This window comes from Orbicella faveolata, unplaced genomic scaffold, assembly GCF_042242905.1.
Source record: "Orbicella faveolata isolate gen_17 unplaced genomic scaffold, um_ofav_v1 contig_14, whole genome shotgun sequence".
In the NCBI taxonomy this organism is placed as follows: Eukaryota; Metazoa; Cnidaria; class Anthozoa; order Scleractinia; family Merulinidae; genus Orbicella; species Orbicella faveolata.
This window is the reverse complement of record NW_028301541.1, coordinates 1,662,076-1,685,147: the sequence shown is the minus strand read 5'-3', so window position 1 is coordinate 1,685,147 and position 23,072 is coordinate 1,662,076. Positions and strand designations below refer to the sequence as shown.

The window sequence follows — 23,072 nt, the reverse complement described above, 5'->3', positions numbered from 1 at the left end:
CTCAAATACAAATCACAGCCGACCAAGGACCATCGTGCAGCGTCTCGTTATCATCGGCCTCGTTACATCCACCCATACGACCCTCTTTATCGGTTCCTACAGCTCCCCCCGTACAACATTCTGGGCTTACTCAATCTTGCAGATATCCGCCACCCACTTATCCATATTTAAATTCACTACCTATTCAAACCGCATCCGTTAATCCACATGTCGCTGTACCTCCAGGTTTTCCACTACCACCAAAACCTCCCATTCCACCCAGTCACAACCCATACTTTTTAACAAAACTCAAAGGAAACATTGCGCGCTGTAAAGGGTGTGAGGGTTTCTTTCGTAAGGATTTACCGGAAAACACTATCGACTCTGTTGCCGTAATTGGGCGGAAAGAGAGTGACTGGTATCCATTTGTTTATGAAGATGGATCAAAGTGCTGGAGAATGTCAAGAGTTCAAAACCACTACTACCACATAAACTTGCCCTGTCTGAAGAACCGTAACCACGACTTCACAATATCTCACTTAACATCTTTGTTAAGCAGGATGGAGGGAGGACTTATTATTTCTAATGCCATGGCACAAGAGCTATGGGAGAGATTCGGAGAAACGATATTTCAATAGCGTGACAGCCAGCTTAACTATTTAGGATTGCGTTACTAATATAGGCCGCTAGGAATAATTGAAGACAAGAAAACTCAATGTACAATATACTATCATGCAAAGAAAGAACAATTAAACCTTTTTTAAAACAAGCCAATGTTCCGAATTCCAATCACTATGCCTTCTCGTCCAAATTCATAACTTCTTTAACAAAGCTTCAAATCTCTTGTGTGACACACCTTTTACTCAGAAACAAAGAACAAAGTACAGGGAATGTGAGGGTGTTTCTTCTTAAGGTTTTTTCTTGTTTTCTGTATATTTTTTTATAATTTAAAAGTAAGGTATTGCGTGACCACATATCGTGACTCAACTGCAACCGTCTGATTGTCAAGCCGCAAGAGTCCAGAGTTCAGATTCTAGGTTTTATTATAACTTTAAATTAATAATTTATTTTTTCTTTACATTTATTTATTATTATTATTATTTATTATTATTACTATTATTATTATTATTATTATTTATTTATTTATTTTTTTTTTATTTTTTTTTTAATTTATTTTTTTATTTTTTTAAATAAAATTCCGAATTCCGAATTCCGGATTCCGAATTCCGAATTCCGAATTCCGAATTCCGAATTCCTGGTTTTCCAACCTACCGGTCCACAAATGATCCCAGGACCGCAAATGATCCCGGACCGCAAATGATCCCCATATTGGACCGCAAATGATCCCGATCAAAAAATAAAGAATGGCGTGGATGGTGGGATGGTGTAAATAGGGAATTGGCGTACGTGAATACCGATGTTTTCATTAAAGCCATCTTATAATTATAATGGCTTACAACTTGCTTTTTTTCATACTTTCGACTAAATTTTGTCGCTAACTACGATGTTATGAAAATCACCACTCAATCATCAAAACACGACTTCGCTTGCATTTCTTTGCAATTCTCAGTAAAATTATGATCAATGCAACATACGCTACATATCCTCCTTTGTTAAACATTGATAATTCGGTGTTATAGTTAAATCACATTTTATCAGCCATTAGCGCCATTCGTCTAAAGTTTTAAACTAAAATCTAACCATGAAGCAACTGTTAATGAAGACGCTGCACCTGAGTAGACCTACAAGCCTACAACGCCGGCTACAACCCTTCATTACTCTGTAAAACACCTAGTGGTCCCCGGGTAGCACTGGAAATTTGAACAAATTTGTTTTGTAATTTTTCCTTGGTCTTATTTTGGCTTTAATTCCTCGGAAATGACTACTTGAGAATTCTAAGAAGCCAAAATTCCAAGCTATAATTATGAACTTCAGCTTCATGACCACGCAAGGCCAAGGCTTGCGCTTCGTTTTGACAATTAGCTGTTTGATAGATGTTTGATACTATCGCCACCGGGATTTCGAGAATGTTTACAAGTATGTATTTTTCTAAGACTTCTAATTCAATAGATCGTCTTCACGTGACGTGTTTTTATCCTCATCAGGCATAAGAGGCGGTATACCTATATCTGTTTACAATTAGCGTGGTTCGCTTGGAAACCAGAGCATTTTGAATTTCAGGGTTATGGAGGTTGCGTGACACAAGGCTACGATCGAGTTTGTTGAAAAATATATACTTATCTCATGATTTTGAGCCTTTTTAGAAGTTAGAGCATTAGAAAAAGGGCTCATGTTCTTGCTTGTTTGTTTAGTACTGATAATCAGTCGCCTAGAAAGCCAGAATAAGTTCCAGATTTTAAACTATATTCCGGCCGCCATATTGGTGTACCACAGATGTACACCAACATGGCGTTTTCTTACTGGGCAGTGTAAATTTCTGGGAAACATTTACGACGAATATCTGAAGTTTGGGGAAACGCACAGGTTTAAAACTTGGAGCAGTGCCTTATTTAGTTATCTTCTATAGCGTACATTACAATTTCTTAGCTTTTTCCATTGGCTGGTTTTCGATTTATTATTATTTTTTTTTTATTGCGTGACAGCGAAAACGATCTGTACCCTTCGAAGAACAAAACAGCAACTGTGGAATATTTTTTTGTAAAATGATAAAATATGTTTTTTAGTTCATTATTTTTGTACATGTTCTCACCCCTTCCTCTGATATAAATCCATGCCATTCCTTATTTTTTGATCGGGATCATTTGCGGTCCAATATGGGGATCATTTCTGGTCCGGGATCATTTGCGGTCCGGGATCATTTGCGGTCCTGGGATCATTTGCGGACCCGTACAAAACCATTTTATTTAACTGAAAATTAAGAGCTGTTTATCTTATTGTGAGATTTAATCAACCTAAGTATTACATAGCCATCGTTCTCGATACAATTACTCAGTAATAGTATCGAGAACGAAACCGATTAATTTATTGATTGATGTTACACTATCTTTAACATTATCTTATAGGGTAGTTGGGATTTTTAACAAGTTTCTTTCTAATTTAAAATTTTTGTTTGCTTATTTCAGTGTCCTCGATTAGTCGGCATGCGCAGTACCAAACTCTTACACTCGTAATAAAGCAAGGCACTTAGATCTGAATAATTTACTTTTAATTGTGATTTTAGGTTTTTATCTAAGTATCTGAAGTATTAGCCTGCGTCGCAGACAGTCTAAACCTCCGGTATAAATATAAGGCTACAGGTAACACAGAACCACTTGGATACATATGTGAAGATTTGTAAAGAATCAATATCTTTGTTATCTTTGTTGAATTTGAAATAAATCAAGGGATTTACTGTTGAGTCACTATCAGTGATGAATTGTTGTAAATTAAGATTCCAAATGATGGCGTACATTGTAAAAAAAGAAGCCCTCAACACCAACCGTTAAAACCTACAAGCCCTGAAAATGAGTTTCCATTTTCCATTAAGTGTCCCCTTCAATTTTACGAAAAAAGAATCCCTGAGAATCAGATTTTCATTATTTTAGACGGGAGTCCTTCCCCCAAGTATTCACCTCAAAAAACTGGACAATAATCTGACTTTCGTTGTAAACCGTTTAATCATTTTTGATGCTACAACGAGGAGGAATATTGAACGCACGAGGCTCACGCCCTAACCGCTAGGCCACGCTGTGGAGGCAGAGTGGCCTAGTGGCTAGGGCGTTGGATTTGTAATCTGGAGGTCCCGGGTTCAAATCCTCCTCCTGGTCACTCGATGGATTTGTTTTTGGTGACCCCAGATTCAACTCCTCCACGCTTTGTAAATAGCCAACTGGTCAGTCTCCCGCCAGTTGGGATTTTTAAGAAGTTTCTGTGCAATTTACAATATTTGTTTGCTCATTTCAGTGCCCTCAATGAGCACAGTAGTGCTAAAGAATTTGACACTTAAATAAAGCGATTTATTTATTATTTTTTTATTATTATTATTTACACGTGAGGATAAATACACCTACAACGACTCACTTTTAACTGTAAGTTATGCACTCGGGACTAAATATCTCTACATTTCTTTATAATACTCAGTTATAGAACACTCGAGGGTAAATATGTTTTTTCAGAACACGTTAATACTCGCGAGGGTAAATATGTTTGCGCGATAGCACGCTTGAAACAGTTCCCAGTCTCCGACGGCCGAGCGACTTTCATCAACTTTCTGGCGTCCCCATTTCGATCGTCATATATCAAATTTTCAACCATCCAGCTAACGCGGTGAAAACTGAACGTGTGCGTAATTGGATTACAGAAAGAGAAACTGAAGGCCTTACATCCTAAGTCCAGCCATTAACGTTGTGAGTAAATGCTATTTTTGTGTGAAATTTGAGTCGTTTCCGAAGAGTGTTTTGTCGTCAAACTGACTGGCCAAAGTTTCCTACCATGTCTCTTATCATAACACCGTAGGATAAATAATCAAAATTCGCTCAAATCTCGTTTAAACACACCAGGATGAGAAGAAATGGTACCATTAGATGTTCAAGAGTCTTTATTCGGTGAATTACACATACATCAGACCGATTTCAATGTCATCTCCTAATGTTCATAATAAACTCTTATATTTCGGCCATAACTCTTTTAAGAGTTAAAATATTTATTACACTTGGGGCAAGCTCTTCGTATGGTAAGAAAGGACAGAAGAGGAGAAGAAGACCCTGCCCGCATCGTAGCGAATTTTGAATCAGTGCGTCCAAATTTTGGACGCAAAATACTGACTGGCTGAGATTCTAGAACGTTGATATGGCGACACTTTCCACCTTTCCACCGGTGATCGGTCTCCACCCGTGGGGGACACGGGCGCACCGAAACACCCACGGCTGGAGATTGAGCCTATGTTCAGAGCCACTTGTGCCGAAATTGCAGAATATTTTATTTTGGACTTAAAATAATGTTTGGCTGAGATTGATGCATTGGCATGGTGACGTTATCCAACTTACAGGACCTTATGCTGTGTGGCTGAGCGACCCACCGCGCAAAACATTTTGTCCTCCCTCGCCCCAACTTTCACGCGGTCAAACTAAACGCACTTTTGCCTTCCTTTGCTTGATAGTTTTGTGAACACTTTCAAACACTGGTATGACTATTGCAGCTTATGATCGAAGGTAAGCATGACGAGTTTGATTTCAACGAAGGTGGTATAAACTCGTAAAGTGATCTCAAGCTGTAGTTATTCTTTTTCACCACGGTTTTTGCTAGGGTAAAGTATTTTCTGCGATTGTAATGCTCGCCCTTCTGATCGATTTCCACTCGTGTCGTGTGATTTCAATGGCTCAGGTATAACTTTGATTATTTCTTTTACGGTCCGCACCATTCCAGTCCTGGAGAAAATAAATACAGAGTGGGATTAAAGTCATCCAGCCGAGGGGGGCGGGGGGACTCCCATATGAAAAGGTCGTACTCTTCCTTTAGTGGAAGGGGTATAAACCCGGGGTTGCGGGGGAGGGGGGGGGGGGGCTGCTCCAAATGGTATCGTTTTTCAGGCGTATTGATCATAAACAGGGTATCGATTTTGGCCACTTGTCATCATAAATAGGGTGTGGTTTTTGCACTCTAGTCTTGAATTAGGTATGTTCTTTTAGAAGAAGCTACCTTTTCATCATTATCAATAAGACCATCGACAAAAGCCTTCATAAATTATGTTTGAGGCAACTGTGTCAGCCACAACAGTCATAACTACGATATCCAATTTTGCTCAGGCCCATAAATAGGGTAGGTAAAACACAGATTTTGGTCATAGATAGGGTAAGGGTTTTGGAAAGCGGGCTGCACACCCTCACCCAATTCTTCCAGAAGTACCCCCTCCCCCCCCCCCCCCCCCAGGGCGGGCTCCTTTCCTGAGCAGGGGCTGGAAGTAAAGCTTATTCCATTTAAAGTGGTACTACGGTTATCAGTTGAGTAAAGCACATCAAAAGTTTGGCAACCAGGTTTCAACGTTCAACTTGTGTTGTTGTTATGGGCAACTGGCTTCATTTCTAATAGCAACCTGTCAACCATTGACATCATTGGCAGCAAAGCACACGAAATTGCAAGCGACAATAGTTTTACCATTGGAAATGAGGAAAGTTGCCTGTGGCAACACCGTAATTTCAAGTCTAAAACTTCATCACCAAAGCTCCGTCGTGCCTTACTTAACTGATAAGCGTACTACCTTTTAGGGGTCAAAATAAAACTAAAGCCATTCCCAGGTTGGTCTCCTTTAAGGGTTCAGTCCAAATTTTCTGATGAGCATCCTCGACCTGTCCTCTCCGGGTCATACAGATCATTGAACAGGCGGCAGTTAGTGTTAGCTAGCTCCCTACAGGTGATATGGGCAAAGTGGAGCTGTCTTTTCCCCTTGAAAAAATTTTGAGCAGAAGTAAAACAACAGTTACATGTATTGCCATAAAATAATTATTATTTTTATTATTAATAATTTAAAGGTAATAAATTCATTCTTGTTGATTTTAAAAAAGTAGTAACTGAGGATGATTTGTTAAACATATTCTTGTGAGGCAAATTGAAAATTATGGAATAATTTATTGGAATACACAGCAACACTATAGTGGTGAAATGTTGGATGCAAAAAAACAGAAAAAACTCCTGAACTGGAGAAAACTGGAAACATATTCTCCCAACCACTGCATTTTACCTAAACTTCTGGAGTTTACAGCTCAAAATAGCTCTAAGTGTACCTTAGTCAAACACAGTCCAATTTATTATAAATTTTATACATATACACAAATACATATTAATAGTGGTGAAATTCCGGATGCACAAACCAATAAAAACTCAATCAAAGAAAAACTGGAAGCATATTCCCCAAACCACTGCACGTCACCTCAATCTCTGGGTTGAGGCTATGAGAACTCTTGCATGTATACAATTAATCGTTGATGAATAAAACTAAACCTAAGCAATAACAAAACAATCCCAAGTACTGTACAGAACGGGTCAGCATCAAGTAAAGAATAATTATCTTTCAAGGATACATGTTGTAAATAACAATGTAAAAGGACATTAATATCATGACTAGCACATCAAAGGTTCATGTAACTTTAGCTGGCTGCAAACACTTGAGTGAGATTGTGAAAACTCAGAAACCCAGTTACCCTAACCTTTTAACTCAAATCCCTGGTTCTTTTCCCTGACCCAAACCCTACTCCCTCATCCATTATACCCTAGTCCAGACCCAAATCCCTAACTCTAACCCGTTACACCCAATCCCCAACTCCAACCCTTTCCCTTCACCAAGTCCCAAGCCCAAATTCCTGGCCCAAACCTTAACCCTAATCCCAGTAACCAAAATTCCTTGCCCTTGGAACCCTAAACCCCCAATAGTCCCAATCCATCCCAGATCCCCAAATTTTGAGTTCTCACAGACTAACTTTCATGTCTGTCCAGCAGGCTAGTCATAAAAATTCATGGCCAATTTAATTTCTTTACTGTAAATATTTGACTTCTTATAAATGACAAAAGTAACTTGAATCAATGCTGCAAAAAGCCTAGGGCCTAACAGCTGACCAGAACTTGTACTTTACTTTGGATAGTTAAAAAGAAATTTTCTCTTCAGCAAAACAAAGTTTAATTTTATTCTTACTAGCATTTTAAAACTCATGAAAACTGCCAAGTATCAGGTAGACTTGAATTTTAAAGCAGATTTAAATCATGCAAAAAGGTTTTTGATTCTTTTTTTTTTTTTTTCAATGCATACTGGAACATGTAGAACTCTCCATGAGTTACTAAGAGCATTAGTTGTTGTTCAGGGTTATGTTATTATCAGCTTAGCTTATGTTAATCAAGAAGAGTTCATACTGTCCAGATGTTTCCTTTCGAACTTCTAATGATAATAATTAATATCAATTGATTCATCTTGTGGTTTAAAATTCAAGTCTACCTTCGATTTAATGATCTTGATATTCACTACGCAGACTCTGACAGAAATCAAGTTATTGACGTAATGAGTTCATCTTGTCCAGTTTTGCCAACAAGCTTAATTGTCATGTCTGTATCAGTTTCGTTTCAGAAGACAAATCTAATCACATACAGAAGTAGGTCTTTAACATCAAATGAAATTTCTAATTTATAAGAACTCTCCTGAGCTATCCTTATATATCAAAAAGAATAACTTTCAAGAGTCTATTCAAAAATTATAGCTTGCAGGAAGCTAAAATTTTTGAATAGAAAAAATTCATCAAGCTATTATTTTGAAATAATTGCATTCAAGCTATCATTTCGTTAATGATAGCATTAGGCTATTATTTCTTAATAATGCTTGACTGTTACTGTTAAATATTAGCATTTTAAGCTATCTATTTGACTTTAAATAAATAGCTTTGTTGCTATTATTTGTAGAAAACAAGAATATTAATTTTTTAGAATTTTCATTTGATGCACAACATAAATCTTTATGTGACTAATTGCTGTCTACTGAAAAGAAATAGCATGACAAACATAATTAATAATGAAAATAAATTAACAATTATAAGTCCTCCAGAACGCTTTGTATTGTCTTGATCGTCTGCCGCCATCTTCAGTGAGTCATCATCAAGTTGCTTGTCCTTTGTGTGATCCAGTGATTTGCCTTTCTCCTGTCCAGCAATCATCTGTGATCGTTGACTGAAAATAACAAAACGAAAATCACCATATTTGCACACGTGACTTTTGTTAGTGATTAAATTGTTCTCAGACTCATTTCTTGCAAATGGGCATAAAATCATGTAACTAGGACTGCCTGTAAAACATACAATGTTTCTGCACAGGAATAAATTTCTTCCCTTGCTTGAGAAATGTTAGAAACTGTTGATTATGGAGATTTTAGCATTCAATTACGTGTACATATGCATCTACATGTACATAAAATTTAGAAGGTCTAAGTAAACAATGTTTACGAGTCAAAAAGTATATAACTGTTAGCAACATAAGGGAAAGTATCAAAACAACAAACAGGTACTTACTCTTCATATGTCATCCTGCACTGTGTCACCAACACCATGATTTGCATAATAGATTCAGCTCCTGCAAGTTTTGTTGTTTGACCATGGCCTAAGAAGAGAGAGAATGTCGTTACATTTGGACGCCCTTGCTGTCCTCTCTAGTTTATTGTGGCATCTGTGATTGAGTGTCGATCAATACCCTCAATTGATACTCTCGATGGACACTCAATCGACACCTCGGTTGACACTCAATTGACATCTTGGTTGACAGTTGGTCGGGAGTAGACTAATTTTCAATTGATGCATATATGTTGGTCAACACTCAGCCGACTATCATCTGGCTGTTGATTCAGTGTCGATTCAGTGTCGATTAAGTATCGATCGAGATGTAAATCAAGGGTATATATATATCCAGAGTTTCGTTCGACACTTAACCACAGGTTCCTTTGGTGCACATGATCCATTCATGCTTGTGCTTGTGTTTCAATTAATGATAGCTGAAAATTAGTTTTGAAGGGATCCTGCATGTATAATAATCATAAGGACCTATTTTTGTGAAGAAAAAATATTTTAACTAAAGGGCTTCAACTACATGTAAAAGAATACCACCTTTAAATGGAAAGAGCATTCAATGCAATTAGCAACATCGTTGACATTCATGTAGCTTGACTGACCAGGGACATTTAAGGAAAACTATAGTGGTTTGAATGTCTAACAAAATTTTGAGGATTTTATATAAAAGTTGACAGTACATGTAACTGGAGATCAAAGTCTTGCTCTCCAACAATTTTCTTTTAATAATAAATAATAGCCTGTCTTATAAACATTTCTTGTCTCTTTGTGAGCTCTGACATTGTCATAGTGTAGGCCAGGAAAGGTTGGGTAATTAGTGATTAATGATAACCATTTTTAATATACTGTATTTTTTACCTTTCAAGATAGCTTGCTCATGTTAATCTTTCTTCAATTCCTTTCAGGTTGATCCGACTGGGCTGCTGTTCTATTGCCTCTTGTGACTATGGCATCATGATGAGCTGCATAACAGGTACACATCTGGAAATTCTTGTATAAGCAGTCATCTCAGACAAATTTTTACATGGAGCTAAAATGTGCAAGAAAACAAATGTTACTGACAAGGTATCAGAAATGTAATTTTCATTATCTCTGAATACCTCGTGTCTGATTATCAATAAAGACTGCTATTCGTTTGTTAAGTCTGAAAAATATAAAATGCTAGTTCTACAGATGACATTGTACAGTCTCTTCTTGACTTTTAGACTAAATCAAAATATTTCAGTGAAAGCTTTCAAAGCAGTTGGAGCAGAATGGTTTTTGGCACTAACTTTTATGATTACTTAACGCTCCTCCTATTTTATGTTGAGGCCAACATTTTTATTAATTTGGCCCAGTAGTAGGTGAATAATTGGTCAGGAACATAATTTACTTCTATATAGCTAAGAGCAGTGATATATATCACACATGCATTAGAATGGGTTTAGTATGCCTTGTGGTTAGTGGTACTATCTTAAACTTGTGTAATATTAGGTGGTTACTAGCTAGCTGTTATGACTGGGATGTAGAATTCTTGTATATACACTGTACCTGGCTTGGCTGGCTTTCAAACTTGACTGCACAGTATAGGCTTGCATCTAGATCCACTGTTCTGGCTGGCCTGTTAGTGGATGGTCCAACTTGACTGCAGTGTATAGGTTAACATTGAGGTCCGTGGTCCTAGTTGGTCCTGACTGCTTTGTTTAGTCAGATCCATTGTCCTAGCTGGCCTGTTACACGGTCCTAGTTGGTCCTGACTACTCTATGAAGACAGATACACTGTCCTGGTTGGTCCTGATGGTCTGACTTGACTGCTCTTTATGGGCTGACAGATCCACTGTCCTGGTTGGTCCTGATGGTCCGACTTGACTGCTCTCTTTGGGCTGACAGATTCACTGTCCTGGTTGGTCCTGATGGTCTGGCTTGAACGCTCTGTATGGGCTGACAGTTCCACTGTCCTGGTTAGTCCTGATGGTCCGACTTGAACGCTCTGTATGGGCTGACAGATCCACTGTCCTGGTTGGTCCTGATGGTCTGACTTGACTGCTCTGCATGGGCTGACAGATCCACTGTCCTGGTTGGTCCTGTTGGTCTGACTTGGCTGCTCTGCATGGACTGACAGATCCACTGTCCTGGCTGGTCCTGATGGTCTGACTTGACTGCTCTGTAAGGACTGACAAATCAACTGTCCAATCCACTGTCCTGGTTGGTCCTGATGGTCTGACCTGACTGCTCTGGAAGGACGGACAAATCCTGCTTCTGGTTGATAGTTGCTGAGGACTGGAACTCTATAGCACACAAATTACTTTTCATGATAGTACAGTTATGAAATAAATCATGCATGTGAACAGTGACTGAAATTCAAAGCAATGAATTTCACCCTAAGTTCACATGATTTATTTCATAGTGATTTATCATGTAGTCCTCTTTTCATAGGCTAAGATGTTTGTATCTGACATGCTCCCAGTAGCTTTGAAGCTCTGATTGAGCAGTTCAACTGCAGTCCCTTTTCATGGGTTTGAATCCCATTGAACCCTTAACATTTTTCCTTTTTAACTACTTACCTTCTTTTGTTAACGGAATTTGCTTGACATTTCCTTTCACATGATTCTTTTGGTGTCAGAAGTAAACAGGCATCACATTTTGATGAAAATAAGTTTAAAAAGATTATTTGAACAACTCTGTTCCTTTTTTGTGATTTTAAAAATCAAGTTTTTCCAATAATTGACTTGATCCTGAAGTGACTAACACATTGTAATTTGCATGGTGAGGTGTACAAGACTGCAGTCTTTTATCATGGGTTTGAATCCCATTCAAGCCTAAATTTTCACTTTTGTTAAACACTTTGCTGGCTGACCTGTCACTACATAATAACGTAATTCAGTTCAAACTCTGGAGAAAATTCTAAACAGCAAACAATTTTCACAGTATCCATATATAAGTAAGACAATTTTTTAAACACATAACTGGCCTCAAACACTCCCAGTGGATTTGTCAGCTCAGCACTTGAAACCAACAACCTCTGAAAAGGTTATGGGTTTGAATCCCTTTGTTAGCTTGAATACATTTTAATGTTACTTGCTTTCTCAAAAAATATGACAATTTGTTTTGAACTTAAAATGTTCCAAAACGAGAGAAGAATGATTATTTATGAGATGCAGAGAACTGTTGAGAATAAATAAAAGTAGATCAGTCACAGTGGCAGATGGGGTTTGACTGATAGGAGGCAGAAAAATCCTACCAGAAAAAGAATTGTGTAGAGTATAGACAAGCAACAACAGCCCAAATCACTGAGAATAGAGAAAGGACAAAGATGATGATTGATATGAGACAACAAACCACAACCTGACCTCAGGTCAAGAAAACCATCGTGTCCCAGTTTGCTGGCTAAAGTATGCCATGTTTATTGAAGTTTTCAGCAGCATGATTAGCTCAAGGAGGCAAGGAAATGAAGTTGGTCAGAGAAAATTGGTCGGCAATTTGAAAACTAATGAAACTTGAGGATAAATGTGCACCTCGAAAGGAACGATTTGGAGGAAGATGTTTGAGTATCCAGAAAGGGAACAAAACTGTAGACCAATTCTTTGTGAGGTTGAGAAGAGTGAAATCTCAAAAATAACAGAAAATTTATAATCATCAATTCTTGATATGTCAGGGGCATGTGGGTGTTCTGTCTAGCAAGAAACTGAATAGTGTTAAACCTGAGATACTGCTGAGAAGAGAATAGCTCAGTACATGTATTTTCAGCAAACATTGTTTAAACCTGTATTCAAATATTGTAAGAGCAGGTAAGGCCTCAAAAGGGGAGATCCAAGTTTTGATCAGTCCACACTGGAGCCAAGGGGTTGAAATTCTCTTGTATGCAGATCTGTCATGACAGGTATTTATAGCATACAGTAAATAAGAGCAGAATCACACAATGCAATCTAGTTTGGGGGTAGAGTATCTTCCATATTTTTTCCCCGTTGATTTTCCAATAGGGGAATGTGTCATCAAGTAGAGAAAGGTTTCACAAGATGATTTCACTGAAGATTACTTGATGTGTCATTCAAAGGTGACGTCCAAATTGTATCCAAATGTAGATTGTATGTGATTACACTCCAAATATATTGTTTGATTTACTTGAAATGGCAAACCAAGAATTGTCGTAAGTTATGATGAATATCTCCTTCACATGGATGCAAGCAAAGTCAGCTTGGAGGGGGTAACCAATGAAGAGAGAAAAGGCTTCCCAGGCAAAATACATCATCGATGCTTCTTAAAATTTCATTGAGAGATGATTTAGATATGGAACTGAAAGCTAAATCCTGTATGTGGTTGCAGTCGTACATTGTAATTGGTGGAGTCTTCATCGCAAGAAGAGATGATCAAGTAGTGTTAATGTTGCAATCAATGATGACAAGGATAATGCAGGAGTGAACTAGGAGGAACAATGTTAACTTCCAGGTGCTCTAATTCTTTAGCCACTTGAAGAAATGCAGGTCAATAGAACTGCTGTTGGAGGTTCTGGGGGCAACAAAAGGTCCCACCCTTCGACTCATCTTTAATTTGATGAATCACCAGGAAGAAAACTACAAGATTTCACAGGCCTGGGGTATATTTAGGCAAGGATCCCAGTGACCACAGGTTCAAGCTGTGACATATCAGCACTTTCCTATGACAGCAGGGGGTATTGTCCTAACTTAAAGGACAGGTCTTTTGTGTCGCTGACACAAATAGCTTCTGGCTTAGCCATGAAGCTAAGCTAGACAGCACTGAGAAACAAGCAAGCATGCAGACATTATGTGATGGAAACCAGTTTATGATGGTGATGTTTCAGTGGTGGACAGTCTTCTCCCATTTAATTAAGCGGGTCCTACGTCTATCTTGCTTTATCTTCTTCCAAACTTCCTTTCTTGGTGATCTTTCCACCCAAGAAATGTGCAGGTTGTTGTGAGTTTGCTATTTATTCGATGTGAGACAAAATAAAGGTCTTCCAGGTCACTCAAGACACTCAAGCACCATTATTAATTTGCAGGTTTCTTTTTAAGATGTGCAGCTTGCTCTTTAATAACTAATGTAATTAAATTAGATTAGGACTCCACAGCAGTCTAAAATAATCTTTGAGTGCAACATGAGGTCCATATTTACAGTAGTTCCACCATCTTTCTGTAATTTTGCTGATGCACACTTGATTAATCTCTACCCAATGTCTGACATCTCTAGCAAGCTCCTTGCCATCTGGAACGAGATTACTGTTGTTGTCCAGTGGCCCCACTTTTGTAGAAACATACCATAGCTGTTTACATTGTAGTGAACATTAATTGCAGTCAAGGGTGATATGATGTGATATGTGATGGTCAGGGCCAGAGCCAGTCAGAGCAGTGTGGTCTGGAAAATCATGGTCCAAGTTGGCTTTAAAGGACTGAACTGAATTATTGCAAGTAGTGAAAGTAACAAATAAGCCATACCTATGCACCCTGTAGTTGAGTGTAAGCACAGAAATCTCTGTGGTTCAGTGGAGGCAGCTGCATTGTGATTGTTGTTGGGAGTCTTTGAGCAAAGACTTGTAATCAAAATTAGAGTGGAGCTCATGTGGGCATGGAGAAATATTTGCACTTCAATTTGCAGAACACAAGCTGCTTGGTTGCAGTATAAAAGCCTGGTATCCACCAAATTTTTTTGTAGATTTGATGATGAAGCACTCGTTGAAAGCATCAGCAAAGCAAATAGAAATTTACAGGGGAATGAAAACACAGTCAAGAACACCAAGTTATACAATCTGTCAGAAAGATCAAAGAACCACTTAATTAAGCTTCAGCATTAAATGCACATAGTTGTTTTGTGATGATTAGAGCTAGGCCAAATGAGCTTCCTCAGTCTGTTGTAGAAATGAGAGTAACTGCAGAGTTTTTCCAGGCAGTTTTTATTCAAGCACAGATCTTTGCCCAGCTTATAATTATAACAACTCCTTTAATGTGGAAGAGTACAGACCTAAATGCAGTGTTGACACAAAGGTTTGAGGCAAGCAGATTTAATGTTAGATTGAGTCTTAGTCTCAATTGTGTTTGCTCCTTGTTAGGCACAGGTCTTGTACCAATATAGCTCTTCTCTGTACTCTGTTGTTTGCAATCAGTGTGTCTCCATGATTGTTTTGGTCTTGCTGGCTGATTTTGCCATCTCTTTTGACAAGATCATAAAGTAATTTTGATTTTGCTGCCAATGTGCCACATCACATCCTCAAGGTGCAGAATTCTGGCCTCAGATAGCCATACAACATGCAGAAATAGTTACTGGTAATGATACCTGGGACAACCAAGCTCTACATTGTCAAAGAGAAAGACTTAGAGCTCAACAGCTGCTTATATATTAATTACTGGACTCCCTTGTGTGTTGGTTGCATTCAGATGCAAGCTGATAAAAAAAGGCTGTAAAAGGACAGAGATAGATACTAATGCTACAAGTTGTTGCATTCTGTTGCTCAAAGGTGCACCTTTACATAGTTCCATATAGTCTCACTGGTAATATTCGCAAGCAGATCATCAGATACTGAGTACATTTATTACATTATTTGCATTTGCACAAGCATACTTAGCTACTGCACTACAGTATTCTGGCCTGGTATCCATATATCAGATGTCACCACAATTTACTACATCATCAAAAGCATCGACAGAGCACAGACTGATAGCACAAGAAGTCACAGAAAGACTTTTGGCGCCAATTAATGTTGCAGTGGAGGTCTTATTTGTCCAGAGCTGAACATTTTTCTGTGTCAACTTGATCACTAAATTAGCAATGTAGTCCATCCAACGATACGTGAGGAGTCTGGTTAATTGTTGTGGTATATGTATTCCAGAAAGAAGAAAAATTGTAGGTTGTAAAGAATCACACTCCTCTAGTGTACTGTCTGGGTGGCAGAGTCCTGAAAAGGACTGTTTTACTGAGCCTGTTAAAAGACTTAAGTTTAAAGTCTTTGTCAGAGGATTGGAAATTGATGTCAGCTCATTTGAATGTACAACCAATTCAAATCATGGTTAGAGGCCATCACTATCTGTAGTCTAATGGACTGTGAACAGGGACATACAGGCAGAAAAATCAAACCTTGAAAAAAAGTGTGATTCCTGAGAAATAAAAGGCATGATTACATATTGGGCTAATGTAGCAGTCCCTGCTCAGTGACACTGATGATCCCTTGCACAGCTTCCAAAACATAAACTAATTGTTCATCAGCGAGTAGAATTGTGTTAACATTGATCTTTCCATGACTCAACATGACAGAACATTGCAATCAAGAGCAATGTCATCTCTGCATTAAAAGTCTTTGGGTTTAAGGGCACAGTTTAAATAGGACCCTGCAGTATGCAGTGGTCGTCAAAGAACACAATGCTTCCCTCACTAGAATATTATTTCCTCTGCATGTTGACAAACACGTCAAGATGACAGACAAACTCTGTCAACTGAAGAGGCAGTGTACCATTATTGACAAATAAAGCAGCTGGAAAATGAAGAATCTTTTGATAGGGGTTATGAATTTACTATAGGAGAGTAAATTCTATAACTGCATCCAAATCACCTTGAGAGACTTCTCTATTCCAGCAGTGTAAAAGAGTGACTGCATAGCATTCAAAAAAGCCCCTCATCATCAAACACGATAAGCAGTTCTGTTTAGTCCATCTTTCATTTCACTATCAGTCCTCACTTGTTGCTTTTGAGATGTGACCTGTTGCTTCCTGTCGGGCTCCTTTGAAATGCACATAACTGTTTAGTGTTGGTGTGTCATCCTTCTTTGCTACCAGGTTCTTTCCAAGTTTGCGGCAGAACCAGTTAAGCATGGATAAGTTTCTCCACCAAGACCATTAGTACTATTGCATCTGGAAGTCATCTGTGTTGTTGGCTGGTCAACCTCAAGGTGTTTGTTTCTCAGATTATCCTGCTCCTAGCAAAAGTTAAAACTACACACTGTTGAGGCATAATGTGGAATAAAGTTTTTTAAAACAATTTTGAAGTGACAGACAATTATCCTGGTGCAATGTCTTTTGCACACTGCAGAAAAATGTTGCCCGTTATTTTTTTTAAAACAATTTCGAAGTGACAGACAATTACCCCGGTGCAATGTTTTTTGCACACTGCTGAAAAATGTTGCCCATTATTTTTCGCATCAACAGACAATTGGGCATATAGCATCCTTCCGAAAGGAATAATCAGTGTAATCTATTATTTTTTTCAGTCATGCTGCAAAAAATGGTCTATAATTTGAGCTCCATAACAGACAATTGGCTTAAAAGCATCCAAAAGTATTATAATTGGCCTTTTTTTATTTTCTTTGACACTGGAAAAGACATAAAGAGTGGTATTATGCATATCACTCGGCATCATACAGGGTAGCCTCTACACATCACTGTGTCATCAATGAGGGCCCTGTTGTTTTAAAATAAGGATAAATGCACTGTTGTTTTACGCTGATAAGCAACATATGATCAATTTGAGCTCCTCAACAGGCAACTGTCTTGTCAATAGCTAGTGGTGGCGTCAGTTGTACCTGATAAAAATAACAGTCAATAATTTATTAGTAGTGATAACTGATAAATGAATAAACTCAAATTTTGACCTCCTATGCCCACAATCGATGGTGAAAGATGGTGTAAAATTTGATCTCATTTCAGACAATTTACCTTGAATATATCACGTCAACAATATTTTGTAAATGCCATAAATAAGGGCATATAATTTGGATCCTTCACAGACAATTGATCTTGAGTGTTTTGCATCATCTTATGTGCTGTTGGAAAAAATGGCACCTTCAGGTAATTTTTTTTCCAATAATTCATCCACAGACAATTCATAAAGCCTCATTTCCCAGTTGGGAAAAGGACCTGATCATGATGATGACATTCTGATGATGATGAAAGAACTTAATGGCTTAAAATGATCCATGTTAAAAAAAGAAAAGTCAGCAGCTAAATGGCAGAATTTATTTGTGTCCTTACCTGTTTTTTTAGGTTGCATTGGAAGAGGCTCTTTCCTTGTGACTGGTGTCACTGGCTGTGTTGAGGCTTCCTGGAAACTTAAATGAGAGCAAAAATGTTATCATGTTCATGTTCCTATTTACATGTACGCATGTATGACTTACCACCCAAACACACGATCCAAAATTCTCCTGGACACTGACAGATGTTAGCGTCATGTAGACAATTGTTCTCTCAAACTTCCACAAGTTTCTTCCTCATGGCTCCTGTGATGGCATTGCCCTCAGGACCACGTTGCACAGCTACACCCGTATACTAAACTGGAGATAATGCTCCCGAAAATGAGCCAGCCCTCAAAAGTGGGCCAGAAACACCTTGATTACTCACCTTATTTTTAAATTTGTTTAACTGTGCGTTGGCTGCAAGTGCGCCCCCGAAAATGGGCAAACCCCCGAAAATGGGCTCAGTAAACTTTCCAAGTAACTTACCATTTGCCAAAGGGGCTGAAATTGCAAATGGTTAGTACTTAATTCATCTTGTTTTGCATTGTTCAACAATGCTTCACACCATGCATTATTGCTGTAAATTAATGTTAGCTATTAGGCTAAAAAAAGACACAGAGACACAGTTTTGTTGGATTTATTGTTTGAAATATGTTACATGTTTGCTACATTATCCCACATTAAAATGGCCGTGCCCCCGAAAATGGGCTCAGTGCGGAGAAAATACTTACAATAGTCGAAGGTCCTGAAATTGAAAATGGTTAGTACTTAATTTATCTTGTTTTGCACTGTTACACAACAATGCTTCACACTATCCATAATTGCCTTGAATTAATCTTAGCTAATAGGTTTAAAACAATGACACAGACACACAGTTTTGTTGGATTTATTATTTAAAGTATGTTACATGTTTCCTACATTATCCACAGGACCTAATTAAGGGGACGCGCATTCCTATGTGAAAAATTTGACATCCTGAGAAACCTCAAGTGTTCTGTGTCAGTAAATGTCGACACCCCGAAATGAACACTTAGGGTGTCCCGGATGGTACACAGGGGTTATTAGCGGCTTGCTAACGAGTTATAGTCGATACCAAGCCTTTGTTTGTAAATTAGCGCCAATTGGTGTTCCGAGTTGAAAGCCGAACCGAAAACCGAATCCGAAATTTGTCGTCCTTAAATTACACCACGTACCTGATGCCAGGGTGTAGAACTTGCCCTACCTTACATGGATTGCTCTTAAACACCAGTGCTCCTCTTCCTCTCCATGCTCATCACAAGGTTGGCGATAATTTAAGTTATGAAAATTTGGCGGGCAGCTGAAACTGCCGTGTCAAGACAATTGGCCTAAAGTGTGAAGTGAAAACAACTGTATGGGCCATTGTGGAAACTTGAAAACTGACAACCTTTTTATTTGTGTGACGTTGATGTAATAATTTAGCAGACAGTTGACAAACTGCCACAACAAGACAATTGGCTTAAACCCTAAAATGTATACAATGGCCCAAAATTTTGACTGACAGTTGTGAAGCTGTCAAAATATGACATCAGACAATTGGCCTAAATGTATGCAAACGAACTAAACTGAAGTGTGTGTTTTGTCCCCTATATTCCCTCCTAAACTGCTTTGTATTCCTGGCCTTAACTATTAGCTACAACCAGAGTCAAGCCACTAAACTGCATAGGAGTAGGAAAACAGCCTTCCTCCTTTCAGCTGAATGACCTGAAATCTCCAGTTATCTACTTTTGAGTCATGTCTGGTTGAACCTTTAGGCCGAAATGGTTTTACTGATGAAAAGTTTTTTGAAAAATTTTGGTCGAAATAGTTTCACTTGATCACAGTCCCTGTCATCAAGTAAAGCATGGAAAGAAAGTTTTTATTGCGCAGCTAAGCGGGAGACGCAGTCATGAAAATGTCGAGCCAAAGTGGATGCCGAAAATATCCACATTGTAGAGCCAGTGTCCAGTTGAACAAAGTCGAATCTTGTCCGAATAAATCCTCAAAGCAGACCCAGCATCAAGTTAAAGAAAAGTCGAATCTTGATCGAAATAACCTGAAAAGGAACCCAATGGACAAACCTTAAGGGAGGAACCACCCAAAACCTTGGGACCCAACTAACTAATCTAACTACATTAAGTTAAGCCGAATCAGAGGTTTGTTGACCTCTGGCCGAAATTTAGTGTTAAGGTTCATCCAGAGCTTTACAGTATTTTAAAACCTCCCCTACCAACCCACAATCAATGTTACCAACCAACTGCATATGTTTAGATATGCAAAAAAGTCTTCCTTCAGAATCTTCGAACTGACTCGTTCCCACTCTCCTCGTCTGAGTAAATCGTAAGTAGCAGTAGACAATGGGAAGGAGGAAAGAGAAGAGGTTACTTCATCTTCCCCACCCTTCCATTATCCTTGCATCTTATAATGTCCCCATCAGAGTCGATCGGGTCAGAGTCAGGCCTTGTCTTGCACAGGTGGACTGTATGGTGCTGAAGTGATGGACCAAGCCTGTTCCTCCTCCAAGGTCAAGAAACACTAAACCAAGGAAAGATAACAAGAACTAATTACACAAGGTATTGTGGTAACAAGTTTGCTCCAGAAATTGCAACACATCATACATACAATTAAAAACAGCTGACTGGATTAATCCTTTAAGTTCCAAGTGGAACAAAGGATGTGACTCCTGGCAAAGTTTATAAGTGTGCATTTTTTTTTTTGTTCTACGTGGGAAAGGATATCACCAAGACTGATGTCACAATTTTTATAAATTTCGCTCTTTGGAATATTACAGTCTATTGTTTGTTTTATTTTTATTATTATTATTATTGTTGTTGTTATTGTTATTATTATTACAGTAAAGTGATTTTGGGATCAGATTTGGTTACTGTGGATTAAAAAGACCATTCAAACCCGTAAATTGAATTACTCGCAAATGTTTCAGCGGACTTTGAATGGGTTTACTATTCTAGTCACGAAATGTTAGGAAAACGTAGGTCTCGAATATAATGTAAGCTTCTTTGCACCTATAATTAAAAACACATTTCTCGATACAACAACTATTAAGTCAGTTTATTTTTCATTGAACGATGATCCAGTTATTTCCTTCAAGATTATTTACCAAATCATGTTTGTCTCATGCAGTTCGCAACAAAATATTCAGAACGCGAGTGTCCGGAGTTACATGAACTGTAAAGCGGCCGAAGTAATTAAAAGTAATTAACTCTACGTACAGAAATTAAAATTTTTGAAAGAAGCATTTTGCTTAACTCAAGTTTAAGGATTTTAAAGGAAATGGTAATTATCTGTACAGCAAACTGTTGTTGAAGTCGGTGTTAGAAACTCGAGTGTCACACAACTTAAATTCAAGATCCCATAAAACCTAGGCACGATTTTAGAAAAACGGACCACTTATTTGCATCTCACTTAATTTGAATGATTCTTTTTGATATGTTAACAAGTGGCCCGGTATTGTAAAATCGCTCCAAAACCAAATACGCTCATAGTCCAAAACAGAATATTGTTTACGTAGGTGCTAACAAGAAATTTGACTATAAATCGTAAGTCGCATCTTCGGATAATTATGGCGACTTTCTAAGGAATTTCACTTTTCCCTAACTTTTAATTGCGGAATTTAGAAGCAGCAACAATAATCTAAAGAAAAGAAAAGTAATTTACCTTTATAGAGCGACTTGGAAAAAAAAATTTCATTCCGCGAAAAACGCATAACCACTTGAGAAACATTTTAGTTCAGTTTGGCGGTAAAAGTCGCGCTTCGCGCGGGAACTCTCTAGCGTTCCTCATCTCTAGAATTATAAGGGAACTTGAAAGAAAATTTTGCGTATAAAAATAATTCCAGCTCCTTTTTTTAAATTTAGCTCAAGTGTAACAAGTGAATTTCGCCTACCTGTCGATTTGTGAACTGTCAACATGGTTTTTAATCCGGCATGGCGAGGGCGAGTGTACAGCAAATTTGTGTACGGAGGTGTACGACCAATGTTCTCATTTTCTCTGGCAAACTCTGCGTACAAATACAAAATTACAATTAATTACTAAAGAGGAACTAGTTCGTACGTATAATTTTTTGAGGAAAACGTACGTGAAGGGAAAACGAGCTTTTCTTCGCCGCGAATGAAGCAACATTAACTCGCAAACATGTGTTGATTTTTGAAACATTTTGTGGCCTGAAACAATAATACACTCACATGTTTGTCGCAGTTAGCTTCTCGTAACTGCAAGAATGTTGCTGAAGCCGGTTACACCGTCAATTAAGTCAGCAAAGAATAGAAATTCCGAGCTTCTTCAGTGAAAAAATTCACTTCCTTCGAGGTGCATGTTTGGCGGGGAATGAAATTTTGAAAGCAGCGCTTTTTTCGGCCGCACATCACGTGATGAACTACTCTTCGCTGATTGGCTTGTTTCGTTGCACGGGCTTTCGTCGACTACGTCATTGACTGTCAGTGACTTTCAATTTGATGAAAAAAGCCATTACGCAGTTTGAAAACTGTAAGTTTAAGATGTTTTAGAAGATATAACTGCGAATTCTGTGAATATTTCCCGTTTCTTCTCGCCATTCAAGATTTTAAAGTAGACTTTCAAGGACGAAGAGGACCCGCGAAATTGACTAATCCTGAACACCTAGGTTAAACCTTATTTCTTATTCGCTTGCTGACGCACGTGGGTTAGGTCTGGTTTCTGATTGGCTTTTTTAATTGCACTGGCCTTTAAATGGTTTTGCTATGGGTTTCTTGGGATTCTTATGGGAAAACACGCGAAAATACCGCACAGATAAAGGTTAAATGAACCAGCAACTCAGTGATAAACCTTGGCGCATTTCTATACAGGTTAGCAATTTGTCCTCTGCAAAAGCCACAACGTGAAATGTTCAAAATTCTGCATTTATGTGAGCTATATCGCTAGATTTTCTGTCATGTCTCGCAGGGGAAAAGTACCTGATAGGTGAAAAAAAAAAAAAAAAGAAACTCTTCCTCCCACACCTCCCAAACACGCAGAAATAACGTCCCCTTATTTACGGGCTTATTTTATATGTCGTTAGAACATGCTTTAAAGACTTCTGTAGAACTTCCTTGTGTTTAATCACAGTATAATGTAACGTGTTTACGGAGTTAGACAAATCT

General features: G+C 38.2%; 1 protein-coding gene and 1 long non-coding RNA gene across 2 annotated transcripts; one reads left to right on the top strand and one right to left on the bottom strand.

Annotated features, from left to right (window-relative positions):
• Nucleotides 1-4,730: 4,730 nt before the first annotated feature.
• LOC149113605 (uncharacterized) lies at nucleotides 4,731-18,431 on the top strand. Its single transcript, XR_016206308.1, has 3 exons — nucleotides 4,731-5,129; nucleotides 9,917-9,984; nucleotides 17,972-18,431. It is a non-coding gene; the product is annotated as an uncharacterized LOC149113605 (long non-coding RNA).
• LOC149113606 (uncharacterized) lies at nucleotides 9,982-11,280 on the bottom strand (the record flags this gene model as incomplete). The annotated part of the gene is made up of 2 exons (XM_089287220.1): nucleotides 9,982-10,041; nucleotides 10,542-11,280. A coding segment is annotated over one exon (528 nt), but the record flags the coding sequence as incomplete, so codon positions are not given.
• Nucleotides 18,432-23,072: the final 4,641 nt, after the last annotated feature.